At 52.9% G+C, this 17,876-nt stretch overlaps 1 protein-coding gene across 3 annotated transcripts in view; it reads right to left on the bottom strand.

Annotated features, from left to right (window-relative positions):
• Window positions 1–3,292: 3,292 nt before the first annotated feature.
• The window catches only part of LOC137326218 (enhancer of rudimentary homolog), a 28,710-nt gene continuing 14,126 nt past the window's right edge, over window positions 3,293–17,876 (bottom strand). For all 3 annotated transcript variants that reach the window (XM_067991103.1, XM_067991102.1, XM_067991101.1), the window contains 2 exons: window positions 16,555–16,675; window positions 3,293–4,013 (listed from right to left, as the gene is read on the bottom strand). In XM_067991103.1, the coding sequence (XP_067847204.1) occupies window positions 3,911–4,013; window positions 16,555–16,675 (224 nt within the window). In that variant the 3' untranslated portion in view covers window positions 3,293–3,910. The remainder of the gene's footprint in view (window positions 4,014–16,554; window positions 16,676–17,876) is intronic.

The raw sequence follows: 17,876 nt of genomic DNA, 5'->3' as shown, positions 1-17,876 counted from the left end.
TGTTTTTTTAATTTAGCTCCTGGTACTCTCTGAACAGGACCTCTTGCCTATGATGGTCCCAACATGGACCACAATGACTGGATACTCCGCCTCCCTCTCCAATATCCTTTCAAGCCGGTTCGAGATGCCCCTCACCCTGGCACCTGGTAGGCAACATACCATGTGGGGCTCTTGATCCTGCTTACAAAGGATGCAATCTGTCCCACTAATTATTGAATCCCCTACAACTACAACATCACGTGCCCCCCTCCCCTCCCCCCTGCTGTGGACAGCCTCCTGCTCCAGGGTGCCATGGTCAGCATTCTGGGTGTCCTTCTGACAGTCTTTATCCTTATCCTCACAGGTAGCAAGTACATTGTACCTGTTGGATAGGACCAGTTTCTGCAGATCCTCGTTCTCTATCTCACCTGGATTCCCCTTACTCTGCACACTATTGATCACACCAACCCGTTCTGAACCTGTACCTATCTACGAGGTGTGACCGAGGTCTGGAGAAAATTGTCCACATACTCCTCTCCCTCAGTTATGTGTCGGAGTGTCTCCAACTCGGCCCAGTTTCTGCTCAGGTGCTTAAGAGTGGCACAGCTGAACCAGAGAACTCAATGAGGGACAATCTCCATCTTAGCACAGCACCCTGCTGCTCCAAGCTACCCCCAAAATACCTTTACAGCATCAAATACTTTGTATGCTCCAGAGAAACTATTCAATAAAAATACAATCCCTCCCTTCCAGTGTATTTCAAGCAGCTTTTGTACAATTTGAACTTTTCAAGACAAGCAAATATAGTATGATCAAGACAAAAACTGTCTAGGGGAAAAAAGTGGGCTTATGCTAGTTAATATTTACAAGGAAATGGGAACAGATTTTAATGAGACACTATTTTCAGGTCTCAAACTTCAATTTGAAACCGAACCACAATTTAATTTTTTTGAGGATTTTTAAACTGCTTTGAGGAACTACATCACAAGTGTGCTAATTTTAATTCGTAACATTGAATAGAATCATTAAACCACCCTAGTTAATTAATATACATTTTTATATTCATTCTCAGGATGTGGGTGGCAAGGCCAGCATTTATTGCCCATCCCTAAGTGCCCTTGAGAAGGTGGTGGTGAGCCGCCTTCTTGAACCGCTGCAGTCTGTGTGGTGAAGGTTCTCCCACAGTGCTGTTAGGAAGGGAGTTCCAGGATTTTGACCCAGCGACGACGAAGGAACGCCGATATATTTCCAAATCGGGATGGTGTTATGACTTGGAGGGGAACATGTAGGTCATGGTGTTCCCATGCACCTGCTGCCCTTGTCCTTCTAGGTCACGAGTTTGGAGTTGCTGCAGTGCATCTTGTAGATTGTACAGACGGCAGCCATGGTGCGCTGGTGGTGGGTTTGGGAGTTGCTGCTGAGGATGCCTCAGCGAGTTGCTGCAGTGCTTCCTGTAGAAAGGACAGGGTAGCTGTTCACACCAGACATCGCAGTAGGGGCACTATGCCCCGGGATCCCACCCCTGAACATTCTTCACATTACTCCCGGAGGGCAGGTACGGCTGTGATGCTTCCCTTGGTCGAGTGACACACAGCCACTCGGTTTAGGCTCAACCTAAATAACGGGTGACGTATTATCATCGGGCAGCTTCTACCCTAAGAACCATACCCAGCACAGGCTTTCGACCTTGGGAGAAGTGCGATGGGGGGATAAATCAATCATAAAATCTACACATTTTAATTTAACCTCTGTGCACTTATTGCTCAGTAGTTCTTAACCTCATTATCGGAGAAACCGGTTATCAAGCAATTGCTGCTTAAATAAACACAATCTAATAAAGAATCCGAATGATCGATGTGCCCAATTCCAAACTACAGTCCTGACCCTTCTCTCCAGCCGGACACACACACACACACACACACACCAGGCTGTGTTGTATTGGCCAGCCTCCAAATGTGCTCAATCATGAAACTGCCTCACTTGAAGCTTCTAAGGCAGCCAGCCTAAAAGACTTGAACATCACAGAGTTGCTTATTATATAAATTGGATTCTGGCAGCTGGAGAACACATGCAGTTGTGACTCGCCCACTCCAGAGAGTACTTCAGCTAAAGCCTTTAGATGTAGAATCATAGAATCACAGCACAGGAGGCAGCCATTTGGCCCACCATGCCTGTGTCGGCTCTTTGAAAGAGCTATCCAATTAGTCCCACTCCCTTGCTCTTTCCCCACAGCCCTGTAAATTTTTCCTTTTCAACTATTTATCCAATTCCCTTTTGAAAGTTACTATTGAAACTATTCTTTCAGTACCCTTTGATCAATACTGCCACCCCTCTCCTTTCTTCCCTTCCCTATCTTGCCTGAATACCTTGTAGCCAGGAATATTAAGTACCCAATCCTCCCTTTCTTTGAGCCAGGTCTCTGTTATTGCCACTATATCATAGTCCCATGTGGCGACTTGAGCCTGCAGCTCACCAACCTTATTTACCAAGCTACGTGCATTTACACACACGCACACCAAACTCATCTTAGACTGACTCACATTTGCCCTCCTGTCTGAACCCTCCTATTTGTGAACTATTCTTTACTCCAGTGCTACTTGTCCCTCCCAGTGCTCCGTGCACCTTGCATCTCCTCTCTAATGTTTCATCCTGGTGCCCATCCCCTTGCCAACTTAGTTTAAACCCTCCCTAAAAGCACTAGTTAACCTCCCCATGAGGTCACTGGTCCCAGCTCTGTTGAGGTGCAACCCGTCTGTCTTGTAGAGGTCCCTCCTGCCCAGGAATCTGAAGCCCTCCCCGCTGCACCATTTCATCAGCCATGCGTTACCTGTCTTATCCTACTGTTCATACACTCTCGGAGTAATCCAGAGATTACTACTTTTGAGGTCCTGCTCTTTTAATTTCCTCCCTAGTTCCTGAAACTCTGCCTACAGGACCTCGATCCTTTTCCTTCCTATGTCATTGGTTCCAACATGGACCATGACTTCTGGCTATTCCCCTTCCCCCTCAAAATGTTCTGCACCCTCTCTGTTGGATCTTTTGGGATCTAACTAGAGTCTCGAATGAAAATTCACCTTTTCCCCTTTGAGAAATTAAATGATTGGCGGTGTGTATGGACACTGGCCTCTCCCTTTCCACCACATTTCATCCACAGCAACTAACGGAGAAAATTTAACAAACCCTTCAAAAGGCTGCAACTCTCAAGCACAAATCAGAGCAGTGTAGGTGTTGAGAGGGAGAGGAGGATTATATCTGCCAGTCATGGATTATTAAGTAGAGCCAATTCAATAGATTTTTTAAATTAAAACAGAAATGGCATCATGTGAAATTTTATTGCTTGTCAAAAATTACAAAAAAGTTGCATAAATTAAACTGCAGACAGTATACAGAACACTTCAACATAAAAGTTATCTCATGCACTTTTTCCAAAAGGTCACAGTGTAAGTGGGGTTTGGAACAAAGATTTTTAAAAAACACACATCATACTAGAAAGCCAGTCAGAAGAGAAAGAGAGAGAGAGATGTGCCTAGGGTATTGTGCTTTACGACACAAAAAACACCATGGACTGGAAACACGTGAGCAATATATTCTAAAATGAGGCACCCGAACCAAACCTTCAAGATATCCACTCGCTAAATGCAGAGTATTGGATCATATGATGCTTGTGTTTCTCACTGATGAAGAATTCAAAATCACACTTGACATCTATTACAAGTCAGTACAAAGATAAACCTATATATATATATATATATATATATATACTCACATACATATATATGTTAAAAAAAGCTACCTTTTTAAAAATTCACTGATCGCATATTCCGATTGCTGCCCAATACTGATTTGGTCTCCCGTGAACACAAAGTCTTGGGAAGTGTATTCTATACGTGCCTGCTGTGTGACCTCCCTACACCCAGGGTGGGGCCTTCATCTATTTCCCTGCTTGCTGGGCCTGTCTACGCAGCAGGACGTAGATCTTCTCCTTGATCCAGTCCTTGTTGTAGGGCTGGTATGTCTGGGTGTCTGCTCGGTAACTACAGGAGAGAGAGAAAGAAAAGGATTAGATTTCACACTACTTTCAGCAATGATGCTTCATAACAATGACTGAAAGCAACATATTGAATTTCAATCTGTACGTGAAAATGAGAGATCGGGTGGGGGGGGCGGTTCCTGATAACAATAAATTGAAGCGATCACAACAATGCTCAGCGACAATAAGTAAAGCAAATCAGATGTTGGGATGTCGTCAACGGCCAATATCGAGCCAAAATAGTGAGGTAATCCTGCCACTTTATAAATTAATGATGCGACCGCACTTAGAATACAGTGTACAGTACTGGTTGCCAAACTACAAAAAGGTTATTTCAGAAAATAACATTTTGGGATCCAGTATATGAGCAATTTAAGACATGACACGTGGTAAGTGTAACAGGCTCGGGAGGAACAGATGATTTTGGACTGTGGATCCCCAATCTCTCCCCGACTGGGGGTTTCCCTCGCCTCATGTCTGGGTCTGTTGTAGACTCATTGATAGCTCTGATTAGTCAACAACTCCACTATCGTATCATGTGACTACCAGGATGGTAGAAGGTGAACTAGACGGACTGTGGTCTTTTTCATCCAGCAATTCCTATGAAGCAGAGAACCTATTAACCTGAATAGTAGAGCTTAACACACACACACAAACAAGAAATGTTATGACCAAGAGCTGGCCATGAAAGCTAATAAGTCTACTTCCTTTTGGAGGATCAGCCCTTTATCCTGTGCTGGGGAGGCAGAGCGACCAGCTTCACCATTGCTGAAGCTGCCTCAAGTTATTACCAAACACCAACTCCTTTCAGCAACTCTATAAAGCTGCAGACTGGACACTGTGCTGATCTCAAGAACAGGCACAGGAACAGGAACAGGAACAATGGGCCAAACGGCCTCCCTCCATGCTGTAACTCCTGAGCATCTCTCATACACACATGGATGGGATACAAGAAAGAGTTGGTCATCAGAAAGGCAATCTTCATTCCAACCCCCTCATCACCTCTCTTCTTATCATTGACACTACCATCTTCCTTCTAAAGATCTCCTCATTCCAGTCAGCCTTCTCTTCCTTACACAATCTTCAAGCGTTTAAAGGCTAAGCTTCATTATTACTTCTCAATTTACCTCATCTTTTGACTGTGACCTTGGTGCTTCCTCAATTGAAACAAAATAAAAGACAACTACCCGCCCCTTCTGACTGGAACAAGACCAAACCAGGTACTTCAGATCGAGATACACCAAGAACAGGAGGAGAATGGGGGAAGCAGGAGAAGAATGGGGAAAGCAGGAGAAGAATGGGGAAAGCAGGAGAAGAATGGGGAAAGCAGGAGAAGAATGGGGAAAGCAGGAGAAGAATGGGGAAAGCAGGAGAAGAATGGGGAAAGCAGGAGAAGAATGGGGAAAGCAGGAGAAGAATGGGGAAAGCAGGAGAAGAATGGGGAAAGCAGGAGAAGAATGGGGAAAGCAGGAGAAGAATGGGGAAAGCAGGAGAAGAATGGGGAAAGCAGGAGAAGAATGGGGAAAGCAGGAGAAGAATGGGGAAAGCAGGAGAAGAATGGGGAAAGCAGGAGAAGAATGGGGAAAGCAGGAGAAGAATGGGGAAAGCAAGAGTTCCAACAGCTCGGTTTGTTCCTTTGCAAAGAGTGTTGAAGGGATATTGTAAACAAGCAGCAGGTTGCTTTTTTTTTATTATTCACAACAATTACTCAAAAACCAAATCACTGGTCAGAGGGGGCATTGGGAGAAATCAACCAAAACCATCTAACTCGGTGGCTCAGGCACTTTTACTCTAAATACTGACAGCTCGGGGGGGGGGGGGGGGAAAGAGTCGGGCAGGAAACAACAGTTGAACCAATCCAATAAACATTTGCAACTATTTGTTTAAAGATAATCCAGATAAAAAAAAGTGTGGACCATATGTACATAAACATATTTTCCCTTTACTATAATAAATGTAAAGGAACTTGCATTTATACAGCGCCTTTCACAACCTCAGGACGTCCCAAAGCACTTTACAGCCAAATAAGTATTTTTGAAGTGTAGTCACTGTTGTAATGTAGGAAACGTGGCAGCCAATTCACACACAGCAAGATCCCACAAACAGCAATGAGATAATGGCCAGATAATCTGTTTTTAGATGCTGTTTGAAGGATAAATATTGACCAGGACACGAGGGAGAACTCCCAGCTCTTCTTTGAATAGTGCCATGGGATCTTTTACATCGACCCGAGAAGACAGATGGGGCCTCAGTATAACATCTCATCCGAAAGACAGCACCGCCGACAGTGCAGCAATTTTCCCAGCTATTTAAGTTAATGAACGTAAAATCAGGAGGGCTCTCCTACCAGCGGATAGTTCCACCCGGCTCCCCGCCACCCCCACGCTCCATCACCGCCCCCTCCCATCACTGCGCTCCATCACCGCCCCCTCCCATCACTGCGCTCCATCACCGCCCCCTCCCATCACTGCGCTCCATCACCGCCCCCTCCCATCACTGCGCTCCATCACCGCCCCCTCCCATCACTGCGCTCCATCACCGCCCCCTCCCATCACTGCGCTCCATCACCGCCCCCCTCCCATCCCCACGCTCCATCACCGCCCCCTCCCATCCCCACGCTCCATCACCGCCCCCTCCCATCACTGCGCTCCATCACCGCCCCCTCCCATCCTCCCGCTCCATCACCGCCCCCTCCCATCACTGCGCTCCATCACCGCCCCCTCCCATCACTGCGCTCCATCACCGCCCCCTCCCATCCCCGCGCTCCATCACCGCCCCCTCCCATCCCCACGCTCCATCACCGCCCCCTCCCATCCTCCCGCTCCATCACCGCCCCCTCCCATCACTGCGCTCCATCACCGCCCCCTCCCATCACTGCGCTCCATCACCGCCCCCTCCCATCCCCAAGCTCCATCACCGCCCCCTCCCATCCCCACGCTCCATCACCGCCCCCTCCCATCCCCACGCTCCATCACCGCCCCCTCCCATCCTCCCGCTCCATCACCGCCCCCTCCCATCACTGCGCTCCATCACCGCCCCCTCCCATCCCCGCGCTCCATCACCGCCCCCCCCCCATCCCCAAGCTCCATCACCGCCCCCTCCCATCCCCGCGCTCCATCACCGCCCCCTCCCATCCCCAAGCTCCATCACCGCCCCCTCCCATCACTGCGCTCCATCACCGCCCCCCTCCCATCCTCCCGCTCCATCACCGCCCCCTCCCATCACTGCGCTCCATCACCGCCCCCTCCCATCACTGCGCTCCATCACCGCCCCCTCCCATCCCCACGCTCCATCACCGCCCCCTCCCATCCCCAAGCTCCATCACCGCCCCCTCCCATCCCCACGCTCCATCACCGCCCCCTCCCATCCTCCCGCTCCATCACCGCCCCCTCCCATCCCCACGCTCCATCACCGCCCCCTCCCATCACTGCGCTCCATCACCGCCCCCTCCCATCACTGCGCTCCATCACCGCCCCCTCCCATCCCCACGCTCCATCACCGCCCCCTCCCATCCCCAAGCTCCATCACCGCCCCCTCCCATCACTGCGCTCCATCACCGCCCCCTCCCATCCTCCCGCTCCATCACCGCCCCCTCCCATCCTCACGCTCCATCACCGCCCCCTCCCATCACTGCGCTCCATCACCGCCCCCTCCCATCCCCGCGCTCCATCACCGCCCCCTCCCATCCCCAAGCTCCATCACCGCCCCCTCCCATCACTGCGCTCCATCACCGCCCCCTCCCATCACTGCGCTCCATCACCGCCCCCTCCCATCCCCAAGCTCCATCACCGCCCCCTCCCATCCCCACGCTCCATCACCGCCCCCTCCCATCACCGCCCCCTCCCATCCCCAAGCTCCATCACCGCCCCCCTCCCATCACTGCGCTCCATCACCGCCCCCTCCCATCCTCCCGCTCCATCACCGCCCCCTCCCATCCCTCACGCTCCATCACCGCCCCCTCCCATCACTGCGCTCCATCACCGCCCCCTCCCATCACTGCGCTCCATCACCGCCCCCTCCCATCACTGCGCTCCATCACCGCCCCCTCCCATCCCCAAGCTCCATCACCGCCCCCTCCCATCCCCACGCTCCATCACCGCCCCCTCCCATCCCCGCCCCCTCCCATCCCCACGCTCCATCACCGCCCCCTCCCATCCCCACGCTCCATCACCGCCCCCTCCCATCCCCACGCTCCATCACCGCCCCCTCCCATCACTGCGCTCCATCACCGCCCCCTCCCATCACTGCGCTCCATCACCGCCCCCTCCCATCCCCACGCTCCATCACCGCCCCCTCCCATCCCCAAGCTCCATCACCGCCCCCTCCCATCCCCACGCTCCATCACCGCCCCCTCCCATCCCCACGCTCCATCACCGCCCCCCTCCCATCACTGCGCTCCATCACCGCCCCCTCCCATCCCCACGCTCCATCACCGCCCCCTCCCATCACTGCGCTCCATCACCGCCCCCTCCCATCACCGCCCCCTCCCATCCCCACGCTCCATCACCGCCCCCTCCCATCACTGCGCTCCATCACCGCCCCCTCCCATCCCCACGCTCCATCACCGCCCCCTCCCATCACTGCGCTCCATCACCGCCCCCTCCCATCACTGCGCTCCATCACCGCCCCCTCCCATCACTGCGCTCCATCACCGCCCCCTCCCATCACTGCGCTCCATCACCGCCCCCTCCCATCCCCACGCTCCATCACCGCCCCCTCCCATCCCCACGCTCCATCACCGCCCCCTCCCATCACTGCGCTCCATCACCGCTCCCCCGCGCTCCCTCTCTCCCCGCCCCCCGCTCCATCACCGACCCCTCCATCACCGCTCCCGCCCCGCTTCCCCGTCCCAACGCCACACCCCGTCCCCTCCCCGCGCTCCCTCCCTCCCCCCGTCCGTCCCGGGTCCATCCCATCACCTCCACCCCGGTCCATCCCGTCCTGTCCATCCCCCCAGCCGCCCCTCTTCCCGTCCACCACGCGTCCCACCCACCCCCCCGCGCCGCCCATCCCGTCCCCATCCCCCAACCACCCGCTCCCGCACTCCACCTCCCACCCCGTCCGTCCCGCCCGCCCGCCCGTCCCCACCCGCGCCCCCACTAACCATCCCGCACACGCGCACCCCCACCGTCCGTCCCGTCCGCCCGGTCTTGTCGCCCCCCCCCGCCAGAACCGTCCCGTCGCCCACCCCGCTGCCCCCCACCCGGTCCGGTCAGGTCCCGCCCCCCACCCAGTCCGGTCAGGTCCCGTCGCCCCCCACGCGCCCGGTCCCGTCCCGTCGCCCCCACCCCGCGCCCGGTCCCGTCCCGTCGCCACCCCCCGCGCCGCCGGCCCCCGTCCCGTCGCCGCCGCCCCCCCCCCCGCCCCCGGTCGCGCCGCCCCCCCCCCCCGCCCCCGGTCGCGTCGCCCCCCCCCTCACCCGGTCCCGTCGCGCCCCCCCCGCGCCCGATCGCGTCGCCCGCCCCCCCCCCCCCCCCGGTCGCGTCGCCCGCCCCGCGCCCCCCCCCCCCCCGCCCGGTCCCGTCGCCCCCCCCCCGCCCGGTCCCGTCCCGTCGCCCCCCCCCCCTCCGTCCGTCCGTCGCCCCCCGCCCCGGTCCCGTCCCGTCGCGCCCGGTCCGGTCCATCGCCCCCGTGCGCCGGTGCCGTCCCATCCCGTCGATCCTGGCCCGTCGCCCCCCCCGCCCGGTCCCGTCCCGTCCGTCGCCCCCCCGCCCGTCCGGCCCCCCGTCCGTCCGTCATCGCCCCCCCGTCCCCCCCCCCCCGGTCCGGCGCGTCCCGTCCGTCGTTCCCCCCCCCCGTCCGTCGTCGCCCCCCCCGTCCCGCCCCGTCCGTCGCCCCCCCCGTCCCACCCCGTCCGTCGCCCCTCCCCTGCACCCCCGTCGCCGTCCCGTCCCGTTGCCCCCCGCCCAGTCCCGGCCCTGTCCGTCGCCCCCCCGCCCGTCCGGCCCCCCGTCCGTCCGTCATCGCCCCCCCGGTCCGGTGCGTCCCGTCCGTCGTTCCCCCCCCCCGTCCGTCCGTCGTCGCCCCCCCGGTCCCGTCCCCGCCCCCCCCCGGCCCGGTCCCGTCGTCGCCCCCCCCCCCCCCCCCCCGGCCCGGCCCGGTCCCGTCGTCGCCCCCCCCCCCCCCCCCCCCCCGGCCCGGCCCGTCCCCGTCGTCGCCCCCCCCCCCCCCGGCCCGGCCCGTTCCCGTCGTCGCCCCCCCCCCCCCCCCCGGCCCGGCCCGTTCCCGTTCCCCCCCCCCCCCCGGCCCGGCCCGTTCCCGTCGTCGCCCCCCCCCCCCCCCCCCCGGCCCGTTCCCGTTCCCCCCCCCGGCCCGGCCCGTTCCCGTTCCCCCCCCCCCCCCCCCCCCGGCCCGTTCCCGTTCCCCCCCCCCCCCCCCCCGGCCCGTCCCCGTTCCCCCCCGGCCCGGCCCCCCCCCCGGCCCGGCCCGGCCCGGTCCCGTCGTCGCCCCCCGCCCCCGTCCCGTCGTCGCCCCCCGCCCGGTCCAGTCCATCGCCCCCGTGCGCCGGTGCCGTCCCGTCTGTCGCCGCCCCATCCCGTCGATCCCGTCCCGTCGCCCCCCGCCCGGTCCCGTCCCGTTCGTCGCCGTCCCGTCGCCCCCGCCCTGCCGTCTGGCCCGTCGCCCCCATCCCGTCCCGTCCGTCGCCGCCGTCCCGTCCGTCGCCCCCGTCCCGTCCGTCGCCCCCGCCCCGTCCGTCGCCCCCCCGCCCGGTCCCGTCCCGTCCGTCGTCCCCCCCCCTCCAGGTCCGGCGCGTCCCGTCCGTCGTCCCCCGCCCCGTCCGGGTCCCGTCCGTCGCCCCCCGTCGCCCCCCCGGTCCCCGTCCGTCGCCCCCCCGGTCCCCGTCCGTCGCCCCCCCGGTCCCCGTCCGTCGCCCCCCCGGTCCCCGTCTTTTGCTAATTGCCTTAAATCTGTGTTGTCTGGTTACCGACCCTCCACTCAGTGGAAATAGTTTCTCTCTATCAAGACCCCTCATACTTTTGAGCACCTCTATCAATTCTTCCCTTAACCTTCTCTGTTCGAAGAGCAACCCCAGTCTCTCCACATAATTCAAGTCTCTCAGCCCCTTCTCTTCTGCACCCTCTCTAAGGCCTTTCCTAAAATGTGGTGCCCAGAATTGAACACAATACTCCAGCTGAGGGCTAACCAGTGTTTTATAAAGGTTTAGCACAACTTCCTTACTTCTGTACTCTATGCCTCTATTAATAAAGCCCAGGATCCCTTATGGTTTTTTTTTAAAAAACAGCCTTCTCAATTTGTCCTGCCACCTGCTGGGAGTTATCATGTGAAGGAGCTAAATCACCCTCAGCAGCCATGTATTCATTGGCCCATGTGCTTAAACAATCATAATATATTATTAATTGTTACACAAATACAAGTATCTGCTCCTTAGTTAGCTCCCCCAGCCCTGATCCGGCAGCTCACCACCACCTTTTCAAGGGCAATTAGGGATGAGCAATAAATGCCGGCCTTGCCAGCGACGCCCACATCCCATGAACGAATAATAATAATAAAAAATGATCATCAGCAGGTGACTGGAATCTATGAAATCTCTGCAGACTCAGAGCTCCACATCGACCAACCGATTTCTAGTTTGGAATTGGATTCCAGTTTTCTCCTTTCACCTTGAAGGTGATGTACAGGACACACACGCACGCACAAGGGTGAGCCATTTAGTCCGTTCACTCACCTTACCTCGCCTTAATGCCGAGGCAAATTGCCTAGACCCAAATTTCAGCTTTCTGGTCGGTTTGACTTGGCTTAGTGTTCCATTGGGTAACACTCTGCCCATTGGGTGACACTCTGAAGTCAGGGAACTGCACTGTTTTGGATTTTACAGGTCTGACCCAAATCTAATGTGGGGGGAGGAGGGGAGAAGATAAAGAGAAGACCGACCCCAATCATCCCAAGAAATAGGCTGCCATCCAGTCACAGCAATCAACCAACTCCATAGAGGTGTCTCAGCAGCAGTACATAGAATTTACAGCACAGAAACAGCCCATTCGGCTCAACTGGTCTATGCCAGTGTTCATGCTCCACACAAGCCTCCCCCCGTGTCACCATCCTCTGGGTAAAGAAGTTCCTCCTGAATTCCCTATTGGATTTATTAGTGAATATCTTATTTTTTAGGACCTCTAGTTTTGGACTCCCTCACAAGTGGAAACATCAGTAGTTAGGTACCATTGTTGTGTGCTGCATCTCCTGTAGTAAGGGCCAAAATAGCTCGACATGTAAAGAGTTAAATAATTCACACACAATCTCCAACAGACCACTTCAATCAGAAGCAATCACATTAAAGAGGCAATTTTTAATCCAAGTAATTTGGGATTAGATTGTAACATTTTATAATGGCACTCAAAAGTACTTATCTGCACATCGAGTGCCTTGTGTAAACTCTCTTCCAATGCCAAACCCGCTTGATTAATTCCACACAAAGGATGTTGAGTAAGTGAAGGCACTTGAAGCTTGAAGCGCTTTTTTTCCTCGTGGATTGTAAAATGCTGCTTTCAGTTCAGTTTATGCAGGAACTGATTCATTAGCAAGGCTTTAGTGAACAGATTTAAATGTATAAAACGTGAGCCAGTACTCTTAGAAATCTGGAAAAACAGTGATGGGAATTGGCAGGGACCAGGGAACCTGGTTAAGAGCACACACAAGCTCAGGTGTGGTCTCGAATGGAAGAGAAAGCAGTTTAGGGGTGGGCAGTGGGATCAGGGGCTTGATCGAAAGGGTGGAGTATCTAAATTCAATTTTCAGCCAGACCCCCTACACCCAGGACTAACTGATGGGTTTTAACCCATTTCCCAAAGAGCAATCACTAGAGGTATATAATGGCACAACATCTGCATTCACGCAAGACTAAAACCCCTATGGAACACAATTTTTTTTTGCATGAGACCAGTTTTAATGGTGCGTGCACTTATTCATCACTATTTAAAGAGCACACATACACGCATGCTCGTGGTTACAATGTTCCAGAGATTTGAAAGAGAGAATCTCTGAAGATTTCCATTCGCCCCGCCAACAGCAATGATTAGTTAAATATATTCCAATGAAAGAAAGCGAGGGTTCAGAATATGTTCCCACAAAGAAAAAGGGTGGGACTGCCAAATCTAGAGCCCCGGGATGACAAGCAGCATACAGGGTGAGATAAAGTAAAAAAGGGAAGCTTGTGTCAGACACCGAGAACTCAATACTGCAGAAAGTCTAGAGGAAAGTGCAGGGGTGAAATTAAAAAGGAAATTAGGGAAGCAAAGAGAGGGCATGAAAAAATATTGGCAAATAAAATCAAGAAAGCCCAAAGATATTTTATAAATACATAAAGAGCAAGAGAATAACTAAGGAAAGAGTAGGGCCTATTAGAGACCAAAAAAGGTAACCGGTGTATGGAGGCAGAAGATGTGGGTATGGTTCTTAATGAATATTTTGCGTCTGTCTTCACAAAAGAGGGGGCAATGCAGACGTTGTAGTTGAGGAGGATTGTGAAATATTGGATGGGATAAACATAGTGAAAGAGGAAATATTAAGGGGTTTAGCATTTTTGAATGTAGATAAATCACCAGGCCCGGATGAAATGTATCCCAGGCAGTTAAAAGAAGCCAGGGAGGAAATAGTGGAAGCTTTGACCATCGTTTTCCAATCCTCTCTGGCTACAGGTGTGGTGCCGGAGGACTGGAGGACTGCTAATGTTGTACCGAAGTTTAAAAAGAGAGAAAGGGATAGACCGAGTAATTACAGGCCAGTCAGCCTAACCTCGGTGGTGGGCAAATTATTGGGAAAAATACTGAGGGATAGTATGAATAGTCATTTAGAAAATTACGGATTAATCAAGGACAATCAGCATGGATTTGTTAAGGGAAGGTCGTGTCTGACTAACGTGATTGAATTTTTTGAGAAAGTAACTGATGAGGGTAGTGCAATTGATGCAGTCTACATGGATTTTAGCAAGGCTTTTGACAGGGTCCCACATGACAGACTGGTCAAAAAAGTACAAGCTCATGGGATCCAAGCTAAAGTGGCAGGTTGGATCCAAAATTGGCTCAATGGCAGGAAGCAAAGGGTAATGGTCGACGGGTGTTTGTGTGCCTGGAATGCTGTTTGCAGCGGGGTGCCGCAGGGCTCAGTACTCGGTCCCTTGCTTTTCGTGGTATATATCATTGATTTAGACTTAAATGTAGGAGGCATGATTAACAAGTTTGCAGATGATACAAAAATTGGTCGTGTGGTTGATAGTGAGGAGGAAAGCTGTAGACTGCAGGAAGATATCAATGGACTGGTCAGGTGGGCAGAAATGTGGCAAATGGAATTCAATCCAGAGAAGTGTGAGTTAATGCATTTGGGGAGGGCAAACAAAGCAAGGGAATATACAATAAATGGGAGGATACTGAGAGGTGTAGAGGAACAGAGGGACCTTGGAGTGCATGTGGATCCCTGAAGGTAGCAGGTGGTAGATAAGGTGGTTAAGAAGGTATATGGAATACTTTCCTTTATTAGCCAAGGCATAGGATATAAAAGCAGGGAGGTTATGCTGGAACTGTATAAAACACTGGTTAGGCCACAGCTTGAGTACTGCGCACAGTTCTGGTCACCACATTACAGGAAGGATGTGATTGCACTAGAGAGGGTGCAGAGGAGATTTACGAGGATGTTGCCAGGACTGGAGAATTTTAGCTATAATGAAAGATTGGATGGGCTGGGGTTGTTTTCTTTGGAACAGAGGAGGCTGAGGGGAGATTTAATTGAGGTGTATAAAATTATGAGGGGCCTCGATAGAGTGAATAGGAAGAACCTATTTTCCTCAGCGGAGAGGTCAACAATGAAGGGGCATAGATTTAAAGTAATTGGTAGAAGGATTAGAGGGGAGTTTAAGAGAAATGTTTTCACCCAGAGGGTGGTGGGATCTGGAACTCACTGCCTGAGAGGGTGGGAGAGGCAGAAACTCTCAACTTGAAGTGCCGTAACAACAGAAGACTGTAGATTCACATTCTGACCAAGAGCTGGAAAGCGGGATTAGGCTGGATAGCTCTATTTCAGCTGGCATAGACACGATGGGCCCAATGGCCTCCTTCTGTGCCATAAATTTCTATGAGAAGCAAAGCAGGATTAGCAGACTTTAAAAAAGACAAATTTAGTCTTTACAAGATTAAAATAGTTGCCAAAAAGCACCCCAAGAAAAGCTATTGTACAAATTTCGGTAAAGATATTTGCCAATCATAGCTGGAGAACAGTCACTGGACTACAGCCAATTGGACACTGGAAGATGGTCTCATTTACACTATCGGCAAAGCAGGGCAGCCTTGAGTAAGAGGCCATCCATGGCCTCGCCCCTCTCTATCTCTATTACCTCCTCCAGCCCTACAATCCTCCGAGATCTCAGCATTCCTGCAATTCTGGCCTCTTGTCTATCCCTCACTCCCTTTGTCGCACCATTGGCAACAGTGCCTTCAGCTGCCTAAGCTCCAAGTTCCAGAATTCCCTCCCTAAAACTCTCTTTCCTCCTTTAAGATGCTCCTTAAAACCTACCTCTTTGGTCACCTGTCCTAATATCTCCTTATGTGGCTCGGTGTCAATTTTTATCCGATTACACTTCTATGCAGTGCCTTGGGATATTTTTACTACGTTAAAGGTGCTATATAAATGCAAGTTGTTGTGGCTGTTGTTGAGTAATGGCGCCTCAGTCACTGACTGTGCTCCTGTGCAGGTCTACTGGTGTCATTGCAATTTCCCCAGCTCAGTATCAACAGAGGAATATTCCAACTGCTGTGCATTTCAAGTATAAAGCTTTTGTGTGTCATGAGGCACAGATACTGGGCCCCAAGGCATCATGAAGCACAGGCCGAGCTTTTGCCAGCGTGTTTTACAGTTTCAGTGTTGCTTGTAACCTCATCCATTTGCATTGCTTGTGGAGCAGGATTTTTTTTTAAAAACAGCTTGCAGCACTTTTTGGAATTTGCTCTTTAGATAAATGGATCAGTGCCGATTGGCTACATTAAAGCTGCAAACAGAAGGCTTAATACTATACAGTCATTGGGATATAGCGTGAATGCACAGTTTATAAACAGTTGATTACCTAAAAGAGTATTTGAGTACATAGTTGTAATTTAGAATGTGGAACTCGCTACCACAAGGAGTAGTTGAGGCAAATAGCACAGATGCATTTAAGGGGAAACACATGAGGGAGAAGGGAATAGAAGGTAATGCTGATAGGGTTAGATGAAGTAAATAGAACAGGTGGAGACTCGTGTGGAGCATAAACACCGGCATTGAACAGTTGGGCCGAATGGCCTGTTTCTGTTCGGTAAATTCTGTCAGTCACTCAAATAGTAGCATCACTCTGCAGTGTGCTTCCGCCACCCAGTGGCAGTTTATACTAACTGCTGTATACAGAAGGCTGCTGTTTCATATTCTGAGCAGCATTTGTTCTTATAATCAAGGGCTAGACAAATCAGCGAAGAGCTATTCCACATGGAGAAGCAGCACATTTTGTAATCCCTTCAAGAGTATTATTGGACCGCTAATGTGAGCAACGTATGAAGAGGATTACTCACACAAGACAACTGAGATCAGCCAAATCATCGATGAAATCAAAGAGCTGGCTAATGTCGTACGTGATTGACGGGCTGTTCGGGTTCATTCGCTTCAAATGTTCTTCATACATCTTACAGACGCCTAATAAATGGGGGGAAACAAAAGAGATTACACTTTTATATGTGCAATGTTTCCATCTGAAAAATAAATTTTACAGCAGAGCAGTGTTAAATGTTCCCTCTCCCAACAATGTGCCTCAGTCCCCAGACTAACGTTCCCTCTCCCAACAATGTGCCTCAGTCCCCAGACTAACGCTCCCTCTCCCAACAATGTGCCTCAGTCCCCAGACTAATGCTCCCTCTCCCAACAATGTGCCTCAGTCCCCAGACTAACGCTCCCTCTCCCAACAATGTGCCTCAGTCCCCAGACTAATGCTCCCTCTCCCAACAATGTGCCTCAGTCCCCAGACTAATGCTCCCTCTCCCAACAATGTGCCTCAGTCCCCAGACTAATGCTCCCTCTCCCAACAATGTGCCTCAGTCCCCAGACTAATGCTCCCTCTCCCAACAATGTGCCTCAGTCCCCAGACTAATGCTCCCTCTCCCAACAATGTGCCTCAGTCCCCAGACTAATGCTCCCTCTCCCAACAATGTGCCTCAGTCCTCAGACTAATGCTCCCTCTCCCAACAATGTGCCTCAGTCCCCAGACTAACGCTCCTCTCCCAACAATGTGCCTCAGTCCCCAGACTAATGCTCCCTCTCCCAACAATGTGCCTCAGTCCCCAGACTAATGCTCCCTCTCCCAACAATGTGCCTCAGTCCCCAGACTAATGCTCCCTCTCCCAACAATGTGCCTCAGTCCCCAGACTAACGCTCCCTCTCCCAACAATGTGCCTCAGTCCCCAGACTAATGCTCCCTCTCCCAACAATGTGCCTCAGTCCCCAGACTAATGCTCCCTCTCCCAACAATGTGCCTCAGTCCCCAGACTAATGCTCCCTCTCCCAACAATGCGCCTCAGTCCCCAGACTCTAATGCTCCCTCTCCCAACAATGTGCCTCAGTCCCCAGACTAATGCTCCCTCTCCCAACAATGCGCCTCAGTCCCCAGACTAACGCTCCCTCTCCCAACAATGTGCCTCAGTCCCCAGACTCTATTGCTCCTAATCCCAACAATGCGTCTCAGTCCCAAAGCAGAAAATGCTGCAAATACACAGCCAGTCTGTCAGCATCTGCAGAGAACAGGCTTTAGGTGTGGACGTCACCCTGAACTTTTAAAAATAAATTTTTTGCAATCAACGTATCCAGTTAAAATATAAATCACCTTACTGGCACTGTAGTCAAA

Source organism: Heptranchias perlo, chromosome 10, assembly GCF_035084215.1.
Source record: "Heptranchias perlo isolate sHepPer1 chromosome 10, sHepPer1.hap1, whole genome shotgun sequence".
Taxonomy (NCBI): Eukaryota; Metazoa; Chordata; class Chondrichthyes; order Hexanchiformes; family Hexanchidae; genus Heptranchias; species Heptranchias perlo.
The sequence above is the reverse complement of the archived record's forward strand: the minus strand, read 5'-3'. Positions and strand labels throughout refer to the sequence as shown.